Source organism: Aedes albopictus, chromosome 3, assembly GCF_035046485.1.
Source record: "Aedes albopictus strain Foshan chromosome 3, AalbF5, whole genome shotgun sequence".
In the NCBI taxonomy this organism is placed as follows: Eukaryota; Metazoa; Arthropoda; class Insecta; order Diptera; family Culicidae; genus Aedes; species Aedes albopictus.
In genome coordinates, this window is record NC_085138.1 from 256,468,253 (window position 1) to 256,492,806 (window position 24,554).

General features: G+C 37.5%; 1 protein-coding gene across 15 annotated transcripts in view; it reads left to right on the top strand.

The window, feature by feature from the left end:
* Positions 1 to 24,554, top strand: part of LOC109422342 (MAP/microtubule affinity-regulating kinase 3) — a 117,326-nt gene that overhangs the window by 55,745 nt on the left and 37,027 nt on the right. For 13 of the 15 annotated variants that reach the window (XM_062860339.1, XM_062860341.1, XM_062860340.1 and 10 more), the window contains 2 exons: positions 10,976 to 11,073; positions 17,617 to 17,731. In XM_062860339.1, the coding sequence (XP_062716323.1) occupies positions 10,976 to 11,073; positions 17,617 to 17,731 (213 nt within the window). The remainder of the gene's footprint in view (positions 1 to 10,975; positions 11,074 to 17,616; positions 17,732 to 24,554) is intronic. The other 2 variants (XM_062860347.1, XM_062860348.1) reach the window with 1 other exon arrangement.

Here is a 24,554-nt window from a genome sequence, read left to right on the forward strand (position 1 = left end):
TTTTAAAGAAGCGTCCTAGAAGAAATCTGTCTTCCGCAAAGTAGTTCATTCTGTTATTTTTAACATTTCTTCCGAAGACACATTTATACTGCACACAAAAGGCACAGTGGGTCACTGTGGGTCCAAAAAATCAATTTTGATCAATATTTTCAAGAAAAAAAAAACATGAAAACAATTCAGATGTTAGGTTAGCAAAAATAAATAAGAAAAAGATTATTCCATAACAAAAAATCCACATAATCACGGAATTTGGAAGGTTCTTTTAATCAAATAACAAAATAAGGTGATTTACAATTTATTTGTTAACTTGAATAAATGAATGAAGTGAATGAAATAAATGAAGCAGCAGGTGGAGGCAGCTATTTTTTTGGCCAAAACATATCAATACCACTAGCATCGATATTGTGCGGCAAGAAAAGTGGGGTAACTCGGGGATTTTGTTCTACACTAGTTTGAAAACGTCATAAAAATAAATAAAAATTGAAATTAAAATCTTTTTTTTTTTTTTTTTGAACTCCAAATATGATGTAAAAAGACTATTTTTTAACGTAACATGCCTGAATTATAAATGAGATGAAGCACAAATATAAGTTATCTAAATCACCTAAAAACGTTATAGAATGAGTAGTTTTCTAGGTTGGATGAGGCCCTCTCCGTAAGGTTTCAATCATGCCTTCCGCTGGTGTTTTGATTTATTTAATATGTTCCAATAGTTTTCTTATTTTATCATATTTTAAGCTAGAAAGCGTCTGCCTTTCAATATATTTTTTTCATCGTTCTGCACACGGAATCTATAGCTTCTCATCATAGTTCTGCACATTCAAATAGGCAATTCTAATCATCTTGATGATAGTGCGCTGCAACTAGGTAGTTCAAACCTAATCCACCTTTACCTAGTTCCAGCCCTGAAATCGACAATAACGACACAACCGTCTTCCAAACAAAAAACAAACAAGCAAACAAACCACTGAATGTTCTTTGTTTTCTTTTCTCTTCTGCGAATTCCGAAAATTCGAATATCTCTTCCGTTCGTTCGAACCAATCACGTCCAAAATGAAAATCTTTATGCGCGCGCCCGTCTTTTCCGATCAAACACACCTAATTACGCGAAATACATACGCACACCCTTCGATAAACGAAACCTCCATATGATCGGTGAGTGCTAACTGTCATTGTACAAATCAACAATCATAAATTAAAAAAAAAAAACAATCAAAAACTGTGGAGTCTCAGAGTTTTCTTCGTTCGTTAGGCTCTGTCGCTCTCTTTTCTCCATTGCTCTTTTCTCGTCTCTCTCTCTCTCGTTAGTTTCTTTAATTTTTTTTTTACTTTTACTTTCTGATTTCTTGGTCTATTTTCTGTTCTATTGTATAATACGTTTTCGTAGTTGAATTGACGGTTGTACTTTTTGGATTGATCTTTTTTTCTGAATGTGGCATGACGTTTATCCTGTTTTCTGGTTTATCTACTCGATGTTTCTTGTGTATTTATTACTGTTCCCTTTCAAAAGCCATTCGCGAATAATTGGAGTATAATTATTGTACATAACATTTACATTTGTCATCACGCTGCATGATTTAGAACTTCACGTCATTTCCATTTTGATATGTTTTAGAATGCATACTTTTTTAAGGACTAATTGCTGTATTCTTAGAAACACGCAACATCGATCACAATGCGGAAATATAAACTTTTCTTCGAGTCTATTTTTACGCTCTTCGCTACAATTCAATCACCAAGGTTTCTAAACGTAACCTATTCTAATTGCCATTGACTTCCGTTGTGATCGATTCCAACCCATTCCAGCTGTAATGTTAAACGAGTTCGATAGAAATGTGAAACTCCCCCCGAAAGGAATATTTATAACGTCGGGCCTCCTGTTTCGGGGTCAGGAAAAGTTACACCTGCCACCCCAGAAAATTGTTGTGACGTCTGTGTTCCTTACTTCTGCATGATTGATCGAACCGAACCTCTCCGGTCCCCAGTCTACATAGGTCTACCGGGAAGTATTTTTAGCCTGGTTAGGAGGGCCGGGCAGCTCGCCTCAATTGCCCGATTATCCTAACGACAATGGTTTTCTGTCAGGTCTAATAACATGCCATGTGAACGTATCATCTTCCGCCTAGGGCGTCTCCACGTGAATTATGGATGGATGACCTGCGGGAGCAGGTGAAATCGGTATAAAACAGTCCGAAACAGTCGTTGGGATTTGCAGTATGCCTTCTGAACGATACCAATACGACAATAGGAATGTGTTATTCAAGAAATGGAATCCTTCAAATGTCAATTTCTTTATTCATGCGCTATGCAAAAACGCCACAATGTATGCACCGTGTGACGCATGTAACGCAAGTAAAGATGTACAAATGTTCTATCTTTAGCGCCGCCTTTCATCACTGTCGGTTGAAAGTGATTAGAATCTTTTCCTAGCTTGGACATTTTACTCGTCCTTCTCTAATAGAGGCGAAAGTTTGCGTAGCAAAGGAAAAACTTTACATTTGTAATTCAGCATATTGAGTGAACGGTTGTTCAATATCAGTGAAATGCTTTTGCCTTGGGTACTCAATTACTTAAAACCCAACGCTCATTCAATGATGAACAATTTGGCAAGAAATATAATTATTTTAAATTTCACTTATTTGCACAAGTGACGGATTTTGTGTTCACATTTTACTTGCTCTAATCTACATCTCAAATTAATGTGAAATAATAGCGTCAAATATGTTTTAAAATTATTGATTGTATCTCCCAAGTGACGTTTTGATGTCCATTAGTCTTGTAAAGGTTTTTTGAACTGCCAAAAACCTATTTTTTAAACCTAATTTTGGTTTTATTATGGTTCTAAGAACCTCTTCTAGTTTTTTTTTGACTAAAACATGTAACTTGAACTAGGCTTGACATTTTAGACAAAAAAATCAAAATTCCTGAGAAAGGCAATTATGAAATTCAAATTTAAAAATAGTATTGATGAAATTTGTTGTATGTTTTAGCAACATTAGGGAAAAAATAAAAAAAAAGTTTATTGGTGATTCGTGTTAAGTTAATTGTGAAAAAAATGTGAATTTCTTCAAAATGTTATATTTTGCAGAAAAGATATTTTTTTCATAGAATCTTTGGGATTATAATGTGAAGCATCAAATGTTTGTTATTTACTTAAACCACAATGAAATCTACAATATTTAAAATATATTTAAAAGATTAAGCTGCTATAAAGTTGCGAAACACATTGTCGAAACACATGCAGCACCAAGGACGGTATTACAAACCATCTACAGACACATTACAGACAACCAAATGTAGGGCACTACACATGTTTACAAAAATACAAACTCCTATCCCAAAGGATCAATAAAAAACCGAAACGTCGGACGTAGCAGCAACAACTGTGTTTGCTTACCACTCAGACTGCTATTGCCGAAAAATTGTATCGCTCATTGAAAGTTTCAATCGTAAACGATAGTCATAGAAAAAAAAACTTTCAAGTTGCATTCTTCAATTTACTTTTAATAACATCTTTTTTTTGGTTTTTATAAACGTGTATTTAATTTTATAGCATCTGTTGAAGTATTTTGGATGCAAACAACTGCAAAACAATATTAATTTAGATTTTTTTCATTCTTATGACGAATTTCTATGAGATGCGTGTAAAATTTATATGGCAACACTTCCTAAACGATTAAATTTATGATTTACGAGAAGATCTCTAATTTGGGTCGCTACCGAAATAAATTTTCTTTTTTTTCTTGGAGAGGTGAACCAGCGTCTGGCTGAAAGCCTCTTTAATAAAGAAAAAAAAATCTTGGATTGATTTTGATTATTTTTCTATTTATAAAATTTCAATTTTTTTATATTTTTCTAAATTTCCTCTGCTTTTCAGCTTAAAAATTAAGTACATATACATTGTTTCATTCCATTTATTAATTTAAATTATTCAGAAGATAATCTTAAAACCAAAAAAGATTGAAAAAGTGCTACAGTTGCGAAAAAAAAGAAAAAAAAACAGAGCTTGGCTAAACGAATGCCTCTGCCACTGTATGTTACTAGAAAGTTGTATACATTGTTTTCGCCGGAAACGGTTTTTTGGTAAGAATTTTACAAAGAAAAATGTCATGTTCATTTCAAATTCCTTAGATTTTTTTATAATATTTATAGAGTAAGGTGGGGCAAAAGTTCGACCCTAGTTGAAAATACAAGTTTTTTCAAAAAATCAAAGCAGATAAAAATAAATGAATATCGTATGGTGATTCTACCATCCATGAGCTAAAATTTTGCTGAATAAAGTAACCCCAAATGTCTTTTCAATTTTGAGTTACAACGCTTTTTGTATGAGCGCGTTTAATTCGATCTCTTGCCCCACCACTGGGGCAAAAGTTCGAATCAAGTGTTTGTGGAATTTCGCTAACCGTAGCACACTATTTTGACACTTTGGTAATAGGAATACCTGAAATCAATTAATATTTGATGTTGGAACTGGAATACACTTTAAAGTTCGATCTGGATTTTACCCAAATCAGGGTTAAATTTACTACACCAAAAATTAGTAGTTTTTCGTTAAATTTAGATAAAACAACATTTTTTCTCAACTTTAATCGGATTTTCTCACTAATTTCATCATTTTTAGAGGTAATATGTATATTTTGCAGAATTTTAGGTTTTTACCCTAAGTTGCCACATTACTCGAACTCTTGCCCCACAATTCGAACTTTTGCCCCACTATGTGTAAAATATGACTTCCAAATCTTTTTTGCAAAAAGTTATACATGCTAAAGCATCTTCAAAATATACCTAGTTACGCCCCAAAACAAAAGACTGAATTCGATTTCATTACAATTCCAATCCATGTGTTGGAAGGACCATCGCATATTACAATTTTTTGATCAAAAACCAACATTTTGTCATAACTTTTCGAAATATTGATCTATTTTCATAATTTTTGGAGTGAAAGACTCTTTTTTAAAAAGGCTTCGAACAACCTTGACACCCGAAAGAAAGAATTTGAATTAAGCTCAAAAACTTCAAAAGAAACTCTTGCCCCACTCGAACTTTTGCCCCACTCTACTCTAATTGCTGTTTTAAAATTCTTCTTCCAAATGTTTCACCGATGTGTTTTCTCAAAATTATGTTTGCATATTTGCCAATTTTGAAGTTCTCAAATAAATTTGAAAACAAGTCAAGCGTCGTCGGTTTCTACACTCACCTCGTCGACCTTGTTTTGCGTACTTGAAGAAATTGGAGTAAAATCGCATAACTCAATAGGAGAATCTCTTAGCTTACTCGATAAATTTATTATTTACGCAAAAAGTGAAAAAGCGTATTTTAAGAGTATGCAGTAACATTTCACTTATAATTTATATTTTTTATAATCGAAGAATTGATGAATAAGATACCTTTACTACATATTAAAAAAAATTCCCCAATCATTCTGTGATAAAAAAAGATGGTGAAGTTGAATACATTTTCAAATTATTTTCGTGAAAATTGTAAAGAAAATTGTTTTTTTTTATGAAAAACTTTTATAATTAAAATATTTTAACAATAATCACATAATCTCAAATGTTTTTGTCTCAGAAAATCGGTGACTCAAACAGGCTTAAGCAATTCGCAGGGTTATCCTAAAATAAATTTTAGATGACCAAAAATGAAGCTCAGATCAAAATCGGAAATTAAGGTATTAGAGAATGTCAATTTCTTGTCATGGTCGACTTGACACATTTATCTTCGTTGGATGAGCCCCAAAAAAAAAACAAATATTTTACCAATAATTTGTCAAAAAGTCATAGTTTTGCTTCTAGGACGTTATTGATTCACATTTTTTTTGTCATTGGAGGAAAGCTTATGAAACTTTTGAATACAGCCAAATAGAATGGACATTTCATGCGTTTCATGAACGTTTAGCTTCATTCTATAAAACCGAAGGGCGCTGACGGACAAGAATGGCATTGCGCACTGAAAATGTGCAGCTCATTTTCATATTCAAACCGCTCACTCTTGCACATGCACTGAGGAGCATGCCATCCCTGATGGCGGGCAACGGCTTTGGCTCCTCATGATTTAGCTCGCCCAATCGCAGCTTTGGTGCTCCTCTGCTGCTTCTTGTTCCACCAGATGCCATCTGCTTCTTTGAGTGGCAATCACAGTAGCATCCTTGATGGCAATTTATTAATCTTGTACGCTGCCACATTCCGAAGTTAGTGATCCATTCATTAAAAAAAAACAATAGTTCCGTAATATAATCTACCAGGAACACTTCCACAAAGCACAAAAACCTTTCTGGTCTGAGAATTTTGAAATTCCGTTACGGACATTTTATTATTTTTCCTGCGATTTTTTTTTATTTAATATGTCTAAAAAATCCGGCTATTCTTACTAGAATTTAACGCTATTCTAGTTAGAATTCTTGAATAGCCGGATTTTCAAGGGACATATTAACCCTCGAGCAATCGCACTGTTGTATTTTGTACAACACGTTGAAGAAAGCTCGCTTTTTGTATTCAGCATTGGCGTGGTGCCAAACCGCGCGAGTTACGGAAGGTTAAATAAAAAAAAATACGCATTAATAATGGTAAACTTTCGTATCGAAGTTTCAAAATTCTCAGGCCAGAGAGGTTTTTGTGCTTTGTGGAAGTATTCCTGGAAGATTATATTACGGAACTATTGAACTCATCAAAAATTTCCTAAGAAATTTCCATAGAAAGATCATCAGAATACCTGCAATGATTTGTCCTATACAATTTCTTTAAAAATTTCATCAGTGATTTCTTCTAAATAAAAACCATTTAAAGATTCTGCAGGAAAAAGGATCACACGCAAGTGACAACCAATCTTTAAAAAATATAGCAGGAGCGTTTTTAAGAATTGTTTCCCTTCAGTAGGGTACCGATGCCATTAACAGTCCTATGCACCCTAACTCATTCGATTCGGAAATAAAGCGAATAAAGCACGAAACGGATTTTTGTTGGGCTATTCATGAAGATGTTTTAAGAACGTATACACTGTGAAAAAGGAATAGGTGACAAAACGTCGAATGCCAAAACGTCGAATGCCAGAACGTCGAATGCCAAAACGTCGAAAGGACAAAACGTCGAAGGGACAAAACGTCGAAAGGACAAAACGTCGAAAAGTGTGTATGTGTTCACAGTTCAGCGTGGATTTTTTTTTTGAAATTTTGTGTGAATTTAAATCGATCCTGTTGGTAGCCTGAGAGGGGTGGTGATACGGTAGATCCACCAAGACGGCAGGATGACGAACTGATTAACGGGGACACACGAACATTGTCTCGTTATCTGGGGTCACTGGGGGCCCGAACGCTGAAGGTCAGTGACTCATTTTGCACTCAGTTGAAACCACTAGCTGAGTAAAGATTATTGCGAGGATACTTAGCATTGTTATACTAGTACCATATTCTGTGAATACCGGATGAACTGCGGAGAAGGACAGCTAGTCAAAACCCCGCTATTTCAAGTAGAACTCCGGTTCTGAATGAGGAAGACATTCCCTCCCACCCCTTACGTTGGGATGGAAACTACCGGCAAGTCATGCCGTAAACCAAACCAGACGCCCTGGAAGACATGATGCACCCGATGATCGCCATCGCCACCCTAAAGGTGTCAGAGATCCGGCAGACGATAGCTAGAGCACGCTAGAGGCTACCATCGAAGCTACCCTGAAGGAAGCTGTGACGTAATGCTGAAAATTAGTGGAAGTAAATTTGTGACAGTGTGCCACTCGCAGTGTTGCATTTGAACGCGTTCAATTTGCGTTGAAGTTCAAAAACGGCACGCTGCGATCAAACATATTTGAACATTGTTCAGTTCAAAATTTGATCAAGAACTGCACCCGCAAAAACATGGCACCCTGGTACCTGGTAAACTTAAATGGTCATGAGTCTGCCATTTTTTCACAAATTCTAACAATCTTGGATTGATTCGATTCAGAAAGTCACCCTCTATTGAGAGGGGGGACCGGTTCGGTCACCGTGGATTACCGGAAAATCCGGATTTCGGTGCAGAATCTTAATGCCCGATGCCAAAATATCCCATTTCATTGTGGTGCATATTTTCGCGCAACTACGCATGTATGCAGATGCGTCACATAGTCCTAGGACAGAACCTTGGTCAGGACGCACATAAGATTTGATGACACATCCAAGCTCAGTTCCTTTTTGGCTAGCGTTTAATTCAAATGCAACACTGGGTGCCAGTAGAAGGGGCCTCAAAGAAGAAAAGCCGGGAAAGTTCGGGAATAAATAATTTTACACTTAACGTGACGTGATATGTGTTTTTCATATACGACAGTGCGAATATTCCCCACCCACGAAGAACTGGCCAAGGAACATGCCGACCCTGAGATGTTGTTTCAGGGAGCCTCAGGAAGGCTTCCCTCTGAACTAGTTGGCAGATACAAGTGAAAGAATGAGTATCCTTTAAAAGAATAAAGAACTCACTATTTGCTTAGATTACTCGTTTTCGACGTTTTCGACGTTTTGTCCTTTCGACGTTTTGTCTCTTTCGACGTTTTGGCATTCGACCTTTTGGCATTCGACGTTTTGGCATTCGACGTTTTGTCTTTCGACGTTTTGTCCCTAAGCCAGTAGTATTGTAATTTCATTAAAATAAAATTTAATAATCCAAAAATGGTTTTTATGTGTTGTAACGGACATATTCGTAATGCCGTCACTTGCACAGTGCGTCAAAATAGAGAAATAATGAACAAACAAACATTTCAATTGAATTCATATTGTTGAAATACCTTTCAAAAACCATTCAACCCGATTTTATTAAAGTACATACGCATAGTTTGCAAAGGCTTGCAATAAAAATAATACACGGCAAAATTTTGCTAAATGCAAAGGTACAGAGATTTTACTATAAAATTTATCGAAAATATTCAAGTTTCATCCGTTTTCAAAATTCCAAGTTATGTAGGATTTTTTTCCGGAGAGATCGGGTCGAAAAAAAATTATCAAAACTTTCAAAAATTCAATTTAATTTTGAAAAAATATCACTTTTTTGCACATCATTTCTCCACATTGACGTAGAGTGCAATAAGCTGTATTATATGTCAACTATACCGTAACTACACCAACGCTAATAAGCTGTATTATATGCCAACTGAAACTTAGTAAAGTCATACATTCCTTTTTGGGATAAAATAATTCTTAGTTTTATTTTTAAATTAAATTAAAAAATACATGATGATTAACCTGGGCTTGTTAGGGGAATATCTGTAAATCAAAAGAAAATCGCGTTAAGTACAGTTCCTTGGAATTCCACTAAGAATTTGCATCCTTTGACAGATACGTATTTCGACCTCAACTGTAAGGTCGTCTTCAGTGCCTTGTACTTGACTCGACAGTTTTTACAGTATATGTTCTCCACATAGTTCCATGAATATAATTTTTTAATATTTTGTTAAGCTCCTTCTCAAAAGTAAGGCTAGCTAGAGTCAAAACTGATGATGCAAATTGTCCTTTTTGGCCGTGAAAAATGCTTAAGCAAAATTTGAGATAAATACATAAATATAAAAAAATCTATCATCAGAATTCAAATGAAAATGCAAAAAACTAACATAGATTCAGTCGAATCCTTTGTTTTCAGTAGGATGGAATTAAGAGCACCTTGTTGAACCGATGCAAAAGTCTCCTAATTTCTTTCAGAGAGCTAAATTAATACTAAACCATGCACCAAGCATTTTGTAATAAGCTCCTTAAAGAGTTCTGTAAATTCCAGCATAACATTCGCTATGAGGTCCTAATCGGTTTTGTACCGTAACATTAAAAAAATCCGACTATCAGTTCATTTTTTCAACATCTTGATGATTGATGTGTCCCTCGGCATTATTTGCATTCAGTTTTGACTCTTTATTCCACAGAATCGTTACCTATTCTGTGGCGAAGTTGGTTGACGCGCCCTGTCAAGCAAATTGAGGAGTCATGTGTTCAAATCCCACCAGAACTACGTTGATTTTTTGCATTTTTTTTTATATATTCGCACCATTTTCTGAGAATTTCCTAATGCGGTTCATATAACACCTTTTAATATGCTTTGATACCCATTTGAATCAATTTTTAGCATTCGTCACATTGCATATGTAGCATCAATTATTATCTTTATCAAAAGCATCCAGCAACAATCCAAGCTGCAGCAGGAAATATCGAATCCAAGATCGCAATAAAACCCCGACAAAACTTGTACTGTTGCTGCCCCATTTGCACTTGGCTATGTTTATTGCTTGTCTAGTAGTAGTAGTTACTGCTCGATTTTATGTCGATGTTGTTCTGTATCGTTCAGTAGTACAGTATAGAGATGGATGATTGATACAATTCCTTCCTCCGTTTTACACCACTACTCCCACCACCAACCAGAAAACCCCAGACATCGACTCTGGAATTGGTAGAGAAACCTTCTTAGTCTCCGTTGTTCCCTTGTTTGTTTTGGTTGTTTGAAAATCAAATCTTTATTTAGTTTTTTTTTCTGCTCAATCGAACCCGAACGAATTTGTCTCTCCTACGATCAACGACCGATTTAAGAAGTGCCTTAGCAGATTAGGAGGGTCAGATGAAAGTTCATTTATGTTTTTGTAATTTATTGGTTTATGTTTTTCGTTTTGTTTCTTCCTGTTTGTGGTTTCTCTTTCCGGCTTTCTTTCAGGTGTTTAGTTTTAAGTGAGCAAGGGTACATTTGCGTATATAATATATTGCTAAGCTAGTTTTCCTAAATCCTTTTAAATAATTTTATTTTTGTATTCCATTTCTCGTTTTTCTTTTTATCTTCCTTTTTTATTTCGTTTTATTCAATCGTACAAATCGAAAATCTACCAACAACCTACCATCGCCATTCACGACCACATCCCACCAAATCTGTGTATGAAACATCCGGAAATCTGAACAACACCACCAATCAACAAAAAACCCGCCATATCACCAATACCCACCACCACCACGTACCTACCTACCTACCTCACAACCGCACTGCAGCATGGTGAATCGCAATAGTCTTACACCAGCCGTTAATTCTTCCAGACAACCGGTTGCATTTCCCAGGAATGTTCCATCGCGATCGACTTTCCACTCGGGTAAGTGTTGTCCTCGTATATGGTGTGCTGTCGCACCCCAACCCCCACTCGTTTGTATGTATAGCGCGGTGTTCCAGAGCAGGAATGAATAACTACGGATTAGTGTGTTTTGGCGAACATGATAAACAATTACGATGCAATTTATAATATCACAACTTATAAAACTATAGTCTTGTCAAACGGACTCACCAGTTTGGTTTCAATCTTGCTTTAGAAATTACCCTCGTCTCATCCCAAAGTCGATACGTTCTTAATTCACTCTCGAAGTTCTCTCAAACCACTCCCCTTTCTCTCTGGGTTAACTTTTGACTCACCCTTAACCGATTCTGAATCTCTCACTGTCTCAATTTAGACTCACTATAGACGTGTTGTCTATTCACTCTTTCATGTCGGACTGTAAAAATAACTCTCGATCAAGACTTAATGCACTCCTCACTTATTCTTCATTCACGAAAATCACTGCCGATTCATTCACAACTTATATTAAACGTTCTCTCAACGCACGTTATAGTATTATTTTCTATTCAGTCTTCTTACCTTTGGACTCACTTGAATTGTTCTCAATTCACTTGAATCGTACTCGGATCAATCCCAGCTCATTTTAGACGATTCACCAATTAACTCTCTATTTTAAATTATTTCTAAAAATAATCATTCTCAACATTAGAGGCGAATCAGCCGAGGGCTGAAAGTCTCTCTAATAAAGGTAAAAAAAAACACTCTTAACTCATCCTTGAGCCACCCTTATCTCGTTTTCAATTCATTTGATTTACTAACAATTCAATCACGACTCACACTAAACGTTCTCTCACCTCACTCTGTAACAATCACCCGACTCAGATATTAGTAGGTCGGCTCCAGAGGCACGTTCTCCTCCATTTGGGAAATTTGTGCCGTCGTGTGACTAATAACCCGATACCACCTTGTTACCCGTGATTCAATCACGGCTCACTTGAAGTGCTTTTTTTGCCGATTCACTTAGACCGGTCTCGGATCATTTTATAAACGTCATTCTAGACTCAAAGTTTATTCACTCTTCTTCACTCACTTCAAATGTCACTTGGTTTGCTCTCGACTCATTCTACGCGTTCTGGTAACTCACGCATAAAAAAATCTTCTCGATTTAGCTATGTTCCCTTTGGTTACTCTCGAATTATTTGAATTGATCTCAATTCAATTAAGCGGGGCTCAGACGTTTCTTCAACTTTCTCTCATTTTTAAGCCATACTATAAAAGTCTTTCTCGACTCACTCTTAAGTCGCTTTTCATTAATTTCTATCTCATTCTCTTCTCAGTTCAAACTTTCTTTGACGCAATCTCGACTGACATGGACCGTTCTTGTATCAATCTCGACTCAGTAAGGTACACCGGGGCAAGTTCCCAAGTAACACACTTGTCACAGAAGAGTCACGACAGCGCAGGTTTTTGTTGCGCAGATGTCACTATGACTTACTTCTAACAAATAAATACTTACTTGCTAGAATTCGGTCATAGTGACTTCTGCTCAACAAAAACCTGCGCCGCCGTGACTCTTCCATGACAAGTGTGTTACTTGGGTTGAAACGGGTGGGGCAAGATGAAACAGCGGGTTATCATGATGTTATCCAATGCTGGTGAACAGCTTGAATGCCGTAACACACAGTTTTTGATTTAAACAATCTTTTGACGAAAGAAAAATTTCCATAATGTATTGAAAACTATTTCAAAACTTCGCGTTCCATCTTGCCCCACCCGTTTCAACTTGCCCCGGTGTACCTTATAGGCGTTCTCTGATCAGTCTCGTCGCAATCTTATTTCACTTCGGACGTTCTCTCAGCCAATACCCAGGGTGGCTTAAATCAATATCATCACTCTCGGTTCACTCTAGACATACTCTTATCGCATTCTGAAGAGTATTGACTCAGCCTTGTTACACTTGACTTGTTGACTCACTTGAAACGCTCTTATCATTCTTCACTGAATACGCCTCAAGCTACTCTTGAATCAATTTTAGCTCACTTCTCATTTCTCACCGTTCTCTGAAATGATGGTCTAGCCTTTTTACCCTTTGTATACTCTTCTTAACACGCTCTACACATTATTTCTACTCACTCTTACCTCACTCATTCATAATATAAAATTCTATCGATTTAGCTGCAAGTAATCATTGATTCACATTCGACTCACTTAAATCGTTATTTACTCATTTTGGACGTTCCATCAACTAATTCTTAACTCACTTTTTTGCCAATCATGCTATAAAAGTTTCTCTACACTAAGCCTTAAGTCGCTCTTCATTCATTTTTGTTTCGATCTTGTGATAAACTCTCCTTCTTTAAGTCATATGAAATCACTCTAAATGGAGCCTCATATCTCTATTGACGCAATCTTGAATCAGTCTAGACACTCTAGACGTTCTCTCATCCAAAGTCTCGTCTCAGTCTTTCTTTACTCTGAACTTCCTTTCAATTTATTTCCAACGCTTTCTCACTTGATTTCCTCTCGTCTCAATCTCAATACACAGTGTGCGTATCTCAGCCAATTCCCAACTCACTTTTATTTTCAAACGAATCATACCGTAAAAATCACTCTCAATTCAGCATCAAGTCACTTTAAGTTACTCATGTGCTCATTCTATGGGAGTGACGTGACACAGCTCGACTCCAATATCCCCACTCTTCATTTGATTTACAAGGCGAATCACCTTATTTGAGTCGAGCTTTCTCACCTCGGCCTCGATATTCGAGTCGAGCTGCGTCACGTCACTCCACTAGTAGAATGAGCACATCATGAGCAGTGCTGAAAAATTCATTTCGACATATCTAAATTCAACCACCTATAGCTCATTTAAGAAGCTGAACCTGAGAATATGGTGTATGAAAAACTTGTGCGGCTAGACCAGTTCTGTAAGAAAGTCACGGAAAACCTGCTATTTTTCGAATATTTAAGGTAAATGTCACGGACTACTTTCGAAAAATGCCAATGATATTCACGGTGAATATCATTTGGCACTTTTCAAAGGTAGTCCGTGACATTTACCTTATTTATTCGAAAAATAGCAGGTTTTCCGTGACTTTCTTACAGAACTGGTCTAGCCGCACAAGTTTTTCATATACCGTATTCTCAGGTTCAGCTTCAAAAATGAGCTGTAGGTGATTGAATTTAGATATGACGAAATGAAATTTTCAGCACTGCTGAAGAGTAATGATCTCAAACTATCCGTGACGCATTCTTTGTTCACTTTTTGCTGTATCTCCTTTCTCAACTTACTCTTCACTCATTGTTATATCACACTTCACTAAGTATAGATTGAAATCATACTCTCAACAGCCCTTAACTTATTATAGTTTCTCTCTACGGAAGCTGTGCTTACGCTTATGCGCACAAATAAGTCCCCTAATTGATTTGGATCGCTTTCTTTTTGATTCATTTCCAACTCACTTTCTACTCGATTCTTTTTTTTGCAACTCACTTTTTTATACTAGATACATTCATGACTTGTCTTAGATTCAATTACGATTTAAATTTAACACTATTTCAATTTCAACTCATTCTTCACTCTTATATCACTTTCAAATTACTCTCGATTTATACTAAAGTTGTGAGATCCACACAGTGCCTAAGATTTTTTAATACCTCTCATTCACTCTGAGCTCAGCTATAAGTCATCCTCATATCAATCTCGGTTTACTTAAATCGCTTCTAACTCACTCACAGATCACTCTCAATTTATGTTTGCTTACTGTAGACGTTTTTTTCAAGTCATCCTCGACATGATATTTCAATAGCAACTCATTCTCATCTCACTATTTCATTCTCGATTTCTAGATTAAACTCAGGTTTTCACTCAACTAATTTATTGATTTTCAGTCAATTCACTCTCCACTCACTACATATAGGTGTTCCTGATTGACCCACTCAGACAAACTCACTCGAGCTGCTTATCAAGGCTCAGGTCCACTCGAGTCGCTCTTGAATTCACGTCAGAATTGTTATCGGCTCACTCTCGACTACACACTACTCAGGAATCATTCCCGATTCATTCTCATCTCACTCGCGACTCAGTCTCACCTCATTCTAAGCTTAATCTCCATTAGGCTAACTGGCGGTTGCCCATTGAAGAGCAAATTTAAAAATACGAATAGAAAGTTGTGAATCTAGTTGATCCTTTAAAATCAATTTTGTACTTACTCCAGATTCAATCTTAACTAATTCATGGCTACCCTCGGCTTACTCCCAACTTATCATTGGGCTTTCCTTTAGCTCATATTCGGCATTGTGGACTTTCTCCTTAGCCTCAACTCGACTAACGACTATTTCTAGAATAAATCAAGGTTTACTCTCACCTTAATTGCAGACTCTCCGTCAACGTATTACGAGTGAGGTCTTCTCCTGATTCATCTACTCCGACAAACAGTCAACTTACTCGGAATACTCTTTAACTCACACTGGAATCGTTATCGGCTCTTTCCCGTTTGCTTTCTAGTTCAGTTTCAACCTTCTCAGGAGTCAATCCCGATTAATTCTTATCTCATTCGTGACTCAGTCTCATCTCACTCTATGCTTAATCACCAGTAGGCTAACTGGAGATCGTCCACCAAGGAGTAAATTTAAAAATAATTATAAAAAGATTCGACATTATATGTTATCTCCTAGGCCATACCCGATTCGACTGACAATATCACTCGAAACTCACTCCCTTCTCGCTTTAGCCTCAGTTTCATTTTATAGAAAAAATCCAGGTTTATTTTCAGCTAAATTCCAGACTCTGTCAAATATTTCGCAATGAGTTTGAGGCCTTCTACTCATTTTAGCTACTCCGACAAACACTCAATCGAGGCTCAGATTCACTGGAGGTGCTCTTAAACTCACACTGGAGTCATTATCGGCTCACTCCTGACAACTATCGTCGATTCATTCTCAATACAGTTTTCGACTTTGTTTTTTGACAGTTTCGTCTTTAACAGGAATCAATGTCGATTCATTTTTATCTCACTCGTGACTCTGTCGCACCTCACTCTAGGCTTTATTTCCGCTGGAGACCGCCCACTGAGGAGCAAATTTAAAAGTATGAATGGAATGTAGTGAATCCAGTTGATTCACTTGAATCACTCTTGAAATTACTCTCAATTAAATCTTAACTCATTCATGGTTTCCCTCGGTTTACATCCATCTCATTAATGGTCTTTGCTTTAGCTAATTTTTGACATTGTGGACTTTGTCCTAACTCTATATCGACTCGACTAAACATCTCCTCGAGACTCACTCCTAGCTCACCTTAGCCTCTCTCTGTCAGTTCACTCCTAACTCATTAGATGCTTTATCCTGATAGACCCATTCCGACAAACACTGGACACAAGACGTCTATCGAGGCCTAGATCGAGGCTCAAATTCAGTCGAATCGTGCTTGAACTCACTCTAGAATCGTTCTCGGCTCTTACTCAACACATCTCGTTAAGTAATAACTTTCTTATACCAGACTAGTTTCGACTTTCTCTAGAATCAATCTCGATTCGCCAGTTTCTCAACTCACCTGTGTCTCACTCCCATCTCACCCTTGGCTGGATCTCGACCTCTAGACTCAACACAGATTTTCTATTAACTTCATTCCTGAGTCTCTATCCACTCGCTGTCGACTCGTTTCCGACTTACTCCTGATTCATTAACTTTGGCTCACTTTTCGATTGTGACCGACTCACTTGCATTTTTCTGTCAAAGAGAATGTAGTGAGACGTGACCAATTTTTATCTCACTCAATACTCACTCCCTTCTCAATCTCGATTACTTAATTTGACTCTCTGTAAACTCACTCATTCTTCATTCTCATTCCTGACATTCTTCTGGTTGATCTACTAAGACTCACCATCAACTCACTCTCTACTTGTGCTTGATTTATTAGCACTCAACAATCATAATAATAATAGTCATCATAATAATAGTCAAAACCAGACATCGAGTTGCAGTGATCGAGACGTCCAAAATAGATAAATTCACTCCAATCACTTTGGAACTCACTGTTAAACCAATCTCGATTCCATCGAAACTACTCTTGGTTCACTCTTATCTTATATTACCGTTCTCTTAGCTCATTTTAAAATTTTTTGCGACTCACTTTTGACTGTTTCTCAAATCACTCATCCCGACTCACTCTTGATTCATTACCGAAACAGTGTCGAGTCGACACAGAGAAATACATTATTACAAAAAAATCGTATACTGTGTTGTTATTCATTCCTGCTCGGGTTCAAGAATCGATTGATCGTGATGTTGTTGCATTACTATCTGTATCAAATCGCCAAACTCTACATCGTCTTCCAAATGTTGTCGCATCCGAATTATGTCGTTGGAACGCGGTGTACCAATCTGTCAATTTTATGTAAATCGTTCCTCTATTGTGTTCTGACTCTATATTGGACTCTGCTAAAACTGTTGTTGAAAAATTAAAAACAAAGATGCAAGCAACTGGAACTGCAACATTTTTCGAAAGATATTTTCTACAAGATTCTAATGTACATTTTCTTCTTTTTCACCAACACCCTTTAAAAACCGCACATCCGAAAACAGGTCAAACCAGATCCCGCAACAGTACGACATATGCCGGCACCGGAGGCACCGTCGGCGACTCGCCACACACTGGCAAAACTTTCCTGCAAAGACTTACTACCAGATTCAGCAAACGGTAAGTGATCACACAGCTTTTTTCTTCTTTTTTCTTGATATTACCTCCCCCTCAAATACCCCCGCGCCATTTGCTCCCCCGTTTTCGAGAAAAATCCATCCCAAAAATTTCTTCGCTGTGAACGGGATCATCGTTCCCATCACCGTCTGCGCAACCACTTCAACCAAGCAAATGTATACCTCTTTTGATGGCGCTTCCATACAACTTTTAAGCAACCTTTATACGTCTGCGCTGGTTGTTGTTTACTTCTTTTCTTCATTATCTTCCTCATTTCGCAAAACTTCAACATCAAGTTTTCCACCATTTTTTTTCCTTTCTTTACACCTATAATCTCTGATTGTGTTTTTGGCTTTTCTTCTATATTTGAGTACTAACACCAAAAATCACCACAGCTAACACCAACACAAACACCACGCGTCGATACAGCTCAACATCTAATGCACCACCACTACCCCTTTTTTTTTGGTTTTGTGGATTCCACTAACTTTCCAATTAACCAGTCATTGCATTTCCACTAATAACCTACATCAGCTTCTTCAGTGTTGAATGTTTTGTTTTGTGCCGTGTTTTCGTGCCGTGATTTGTGATTTGTTACGTGTTTTTGACATTTTGTGCCTCTATGTGTTACTGTTTGTAAAAAAGGGGTCTCAACAAACTTCGATGAGTCAAATGCTTAGGAATAGACAAGTATTGTTTACGAAACAATAAAAACAGGAAACTTAGTTGAAACTGAGTTATAAATGAGTTACGCGTAGCATTTAGTTACTAAGAAGTTTTATTACACGTTTAAATAGTTTTGATTACTTTCAAAAAGTGAACTTTCACGAAGCATCCAACATTACTCAAAAAAATGTTTCTCTTATATAACTTTCACATAACTTTTACATAACTTCTTTTGAAAGTTTAAAAAAAACCGTCCAAAATTGAACGCGCATTGTTGTTAACAGTGAAACTGTTTTACAACTCAGTAGCGGTCATATTCCGTCAAATCCGATGTCTCCATTGCACTTCTGTCAGCAATGGTTGAGTAAAGTTTTTCAGATAACTGACAGATCGTAGTTACGGTTGATAGCATGATTCATTGTCTGTGGGGTTTACTGTTATTTACACAACACAAACGAAATGACAGAGGAGTATAAACTGTGCCAACACAAAGAGCGAGAAAGATGTTTTGCAGAAAATAATAAAAAAAACCGTTATTGTTCTATTTGATGAATTATAGAGACTTAGAAATTAGGAAGACCTGGTTTAACATGTTCTTCAAAAAGGTCAGTTGATCAGGTGTCGAGTTGAAGGCAGTTACCCATTTTTGGTCCAAACGAACTACGAAATGCGAACGTATCGAAATCTGTCATAACTTGGAGGCACACATTTTTTAATGTTTGGAGCCAGTAAGAATTTCAGAATAATTTGGATGTCCTCGAATATCCTTAAGTTTAAGGCCTGATTTATTAAGCAGTACAAAGCTAGTATAAACTTCAGAATAATTTGTATGTCCTTCAATATCCGTAATATACTGATGACTGATTCTTTAAGCGTTATAAAGCAGTGAATTTGGTGGTATTCAAATCATCTTGGAAATCAAAATGCAGGATCCACACCTGTAACAGATGGTTTTTCCACTATTAGCTATTGAAAAAACTTCTTTAATCCTCCTAGGATGTTAGGTTGGGCGCACCACGCTAGTCTAGTATACGTTTAGCATGCCTGTCTCGGTCATATCGACCTTAGCACTAGGGTTAACTGGTGTAGATCTGAAGTTCTCATCTTCTGATTGAGTGAGTTTAGTTGATCTTGAGTTGCCATATAGTCGTTATGGCTGTATGTAGAAGTCAAGAGCTTCAGGACAGTTTGGATCACTCAAAATGTCTTAAAAGAATGTATTAATCTTCAAGCGGCTTCCTGAATGCTTGATTATCTTACGTTAAAATGATGAATATGCTCAAGGATGTCGAGAAAACTTCCAGATATTGTGCTTGAAGTCTTCAGGATCTCCAAAGAAACCCTTGAAGTAACCGCCTTTAGATCTGTGAGCGTAATTATGCATCGAAGTATCTGTGATATCTAAAGGAGCCACGTAGACTCTCAGACAAACATTACAATGTGTTTTGAACTTAACTAGTTCTATAGGATCCCTCGAGATTTCCTTGAACTGAAGACCTTCATAGCCACGTCTAAATTTGGAATGTACCCATATAGACTTATAGAACGAGCACGTATTGAATGCTGAGTTCTAACGTTCTTCAGGATTTCCAAAAAAACTTCCTGGGATTCTTCCAGAAATTGCTCCGGTGTTTCCTCCAAGAGTTTATCTAGTGATTCCTCCATAAATTCCTCATGGGGTGCCTCCAGAAACTGCTCTTGGCCTTACTCCAGGAATTCCAACTGCGATTTCTCAAACCATTCCTACTGCGGTTCTTTTAGGAATTTCTCCTAGGACATCTCCAGAAATTCTAAATGTAATATCTCCAGGAATTCTAGGGATTTCTTTCAAAAATTCATGCTGGGATTATTTGAGGCAATCTTCATGAGATTTTCTCAGAAGTTCTTCCAGTGATTTCTTCAGGAATTCCTTTAGAGATTTTCCTCCAGGGTTTCCTCCAGAAATTCCTTATGGGATTCTTGTAGCTCATCTTGGTGTTTCTCAAGGAATTTCCACTGGGTTTCCTCAAGAAATTGATCGTGCGGTTCTTCCTAGAAATTCTTGCTAGGACTCCTCCGGAAATTCGAACTGTGGTACCCCCCATGATTTAATCTAGAGATTTCTCTTGACATTTTAGCATGAATTCTTCCTGGGATTCCTACAGAAAGTGGTCCTGCGATTTCTTCAAGGGCTTCTCCATGGGTTCCTCCAGAATATCTCTACCGATTCTTCCAGGGGTTTCTCTAGGTAGTCTATGCAGGACTCATCCAGTTATTTCTTCAAGGAACTTCTCTTATGATACTTCTAGGAGTTCTTCATGAGGCTTCTTTAGATTTTTGGTAGATAACTGGAGCCTTGTCCTGAGGTTTATCTAAAATGTCTTACTACAATGTCACCTGGAATTATTCTGGAGTTTCTTCTTGGGATTTCTGCTGGAATCCATGTAGGTATTTTTGCTGGAATCATTAAAACAATCTTCCTAGGGTTCTTCCAGTAATTTCAGCTGGGATTCCACAAGCATTTCCTGCTGTGATTCTTCCAGCAATTCATTCTAGGAATAAGGAAGTGGAACCATCTCGGCAGGGGTCCAATTTTGGGCACTTTTCTGCTATAACTCAGTCAATTCTGAACCAATTGACACAATTTTTGGAACGCGATACGATACGTATAGTATTTAGCCGTGTACAAAATTTCAAGTCAATTGGTTTGGAATTGACTGAGTTATAGTGAAGAGTGCCCAAAATACCGGCCGCTGCCCAAGTGGTTCGCTACCCTACCAGAAATTCTTACTGTAATGACTCCAGGAATTCTTCTAGAGATTTCTCTTGGCATTCTTGCTGGGATTCTTTCAGAAACGCTTTCGATGATTTCTCCAATGACTTATGTTGGAATTTCTCAAGATATTTCATACAGAGATTTCTCCAGAAATCTCGCATAGAATTTCTTTAGAAATTTTTCTTGGTCTTCCTTCAGGAATTCCAAATCGAAATCTCTAGAGAGTTCAATACTGTACTAGAACAATGCATTACTCTTGATGATGTGCAAGCCCTCAATTTCTAGAGTTTCAGATGGTTGTATGAGCTAGAATATCCGTGAAACTCAATTCCCTTCTAAAGTCCAGCTCTACAAATTTCTTGGAACGTATACGTTTACATGAATAGAGGTTTTATCTTAACGAATTCATTACCTAAATAGAAACCGTTTAATACCTGAATGGATATCAAGATTGCTGGCCGTTAAGGAAGGGTGAGTGGTCAAGAAAATTCAAGGCGATTCCATGCATGGGAGTTCCAATGGAGTTTACGAAGACTTTAAAGAGAATTTTAGAGGAGTTCTAGAGCGATTTAAAGTGATTTCCGGGGATTTTACAGGAGTTGCCGAGAGTATCAAGGGGTCTCAGAGGACCATCAGGAGTACAGATGGTTCCAGGCGGGCTTCTGGGGCTTTCGTGAGAGCTTCAGATGGGATGCAAATTGAGTTTCAATGCGATTCAGTGGAAGTTTAACCCTAGTAGGATATTGAGGTCAATAGCTTGAGCTTGAGGTTGATTGATCGCCTGGGGATGCTACTACAGTATTTCCAGACCAGCTACACCTACACAAGGAATCAATTGGATATCTACCGGGGACTAGCAGACATCTTCAGTGTGTGACTGTTGGTGATTTTCTATTTTTGGGCGACAATAGCGCCTGCCACGTCGGATTGTTGGTCAATGTGGGAAGGAAGCGATGATTGCAATGGTTTGTATCCACAGCAGGCCAAATATACCTCTGCTTTTGTACAAATTCATGCGGACGTCGGAGTATTGTTGGGATATGGTTGGCAGAGGGTTCACACATTGGTGCATGGATGCCAGGCGTAAGGTGATAGAATTGTGTTTAACGGCTTTTCAACCAATTAGTGATGGCTATGGACATATTATACTCGAGTTGTATATGAGCATGGAGAAAATATATAGTAGGAGGATACCCAGTCAACCAGTGATCGCATAAAATGTTGCATAAGATGTTAAAGTGGAGGCGATATACGTAAATTTCACATGCGCCTAAAAGAAGGCATGTACGCATATGGCCTCCACTTTTTCATCTTATTCAACAACTTATACGATTACTGGTTGTCTGGGTAGGGACGGGCTAGGGTTCGAAAGCGGGACCAACAATCCCGTCGATATTGAGAGCAATATGCCCAAGTAATCACGGTGCTGAAGCCTTATTGCATGCAGAAGGTGTATTTAGAGCATTCATTACTTTACATGAACACTTAAGGTTGATTTAAAGTGGAATTGGCAATTATGCGACTGAATTAAGATTATACCAGTATAATCTTAATTTGATGCTATAATTGCCCATTTCCACTTTAAATCAGCCTTAAGTTTGCATGTAAAGCAATGATTGCCCTAAATACACCGTATATCTGCACCGTGGTTACTTGGGTAACCCAAACAGGCTCGCTAAACGTGCACTACGTCTTCGTGGTGCGCTTAGCCGAACATCTTTGGAGGTTTAAGATACATTTACGGGGGTCTTGGATTTTTTTCTGAGATGTTTCTGAAAGGGTTTAAGTTATCTAGAATGTCTGGTGTTTGGGTTGATGTGCCTTTCTGCCGAATTTCATGGCGTTTCGTGAGGTTTTAAGGGATTTCAGGAACTTTAATAGAGTTTTATAAAAGTCTATGAGGGAAGAGGAGTGCAGGTGTAGATGTAGCTGTGGTTAAAATACACATAAAAAAAAAAAACTATGGGGGCCTCAAGAGGTTGTTTCAAGGTGTTTTGAGGCGTTTAGAGAGGTTTTAGTAGACTTTGAGGGTAGTCTGTGGGAGCCTCAGAGTTACTTCCAAGGTGTTAAGAGGGGTGTCTGCTGGTTTAATCGGATTTCAGCGGGCTTCAGTAGAGTTTAAGGAAAATCTAGGGTCGCCTTAGTTTGTATTCTAAGGATTTTAAGGCGTTTCGAGAGGCTTCAGGGGATTCAGTAGGGTTCAGGGTTCAGGATGGTTCAGTAGGGTTAAAAAATGTGTACGGAGGGGAGTATGGAGGCTCGGGGGGAGAGTAAAACCTTATCCATCATACAATGAAATTGTAGATTCGATTGACTATTCTCAAGGGAGTTATTAGATACTCTTAGATACCATTTAAACCCACCGTGAGCTTCACCTTAAGTTCCTAAACTCCCAAGTACTCAAATGAATTTTATCTAAGTATAAGTTCTATCTAGATGAAGGTGCCAACCTGTCGATCTATTTTCCGGTTGTTGCTGAATGGCCCAACAAACCTTAGAATATATGCTGAGCCCAATTCTCCATTCAGCTAGCAGGTCTTGTCTTTTGTGAGGTCAAAAAGACACATACAGTAATCACAAAACTATTGATCTGAACTTTCGTGGTAGACGCTTTAACCCTTAAAGGATGTGGACAACCTTTTTTTCATACTTTTACTCATACCTTTTGACCTAGTAGATTTCCAAAATCAAAACAGTTTAATCAAGGGGACTAGGTGTACTATTATATGCATATATGGAGGGTATGTTATGATAGAACATTTCGGAGATATAGCTGCAAATGTAGTGTACACCTCTTCGATTTTCGCTAGATTTCGCGTAATATTCCTATGTAAATGTGATATATTTTAATGAAAATTGCCCAAAACTTCATGTTTGGATTGTAGCTGTTAGGAAGAAATGATTTATGTCCTTTTACAGCTGTAACATATATCTCCAGGATATCCAAAACATCCACAAGTTTTGAACTTAGTCTACTGAATACAAATAATTTTGTTTTCTCTTTAAATCACTTGCAACTTTTTTCATTACATGCAAAGATATATTTTGAAACATGAAATAATGGTGGTTATGACCTGGTGATGTTCTAGGCAACGAAAAACGCTTTGGAGTTTTGGTAGTAAGCCCTTTACTTGTTATGGTATACTAAACTAACGTATGCATGTCAGAACTAAGTTCAATTGATCCATATTTATAAATTAGAGTATGTGAGGTTGATTCCACAACAATGACGAAGGCTTAGGCCATCCAAATCATACCGGAGTTAAGGTCTTCATATCTACACTCGTAACAATACATCGGGTACATTTCAAACATAGTATAGTGCGTTTTGGTAGTCATAGAAGATCAGTTTTAGTGGGTCGATCCCCACATCACCCGAGGAACCACCTCTTGGGTATCTGTTGC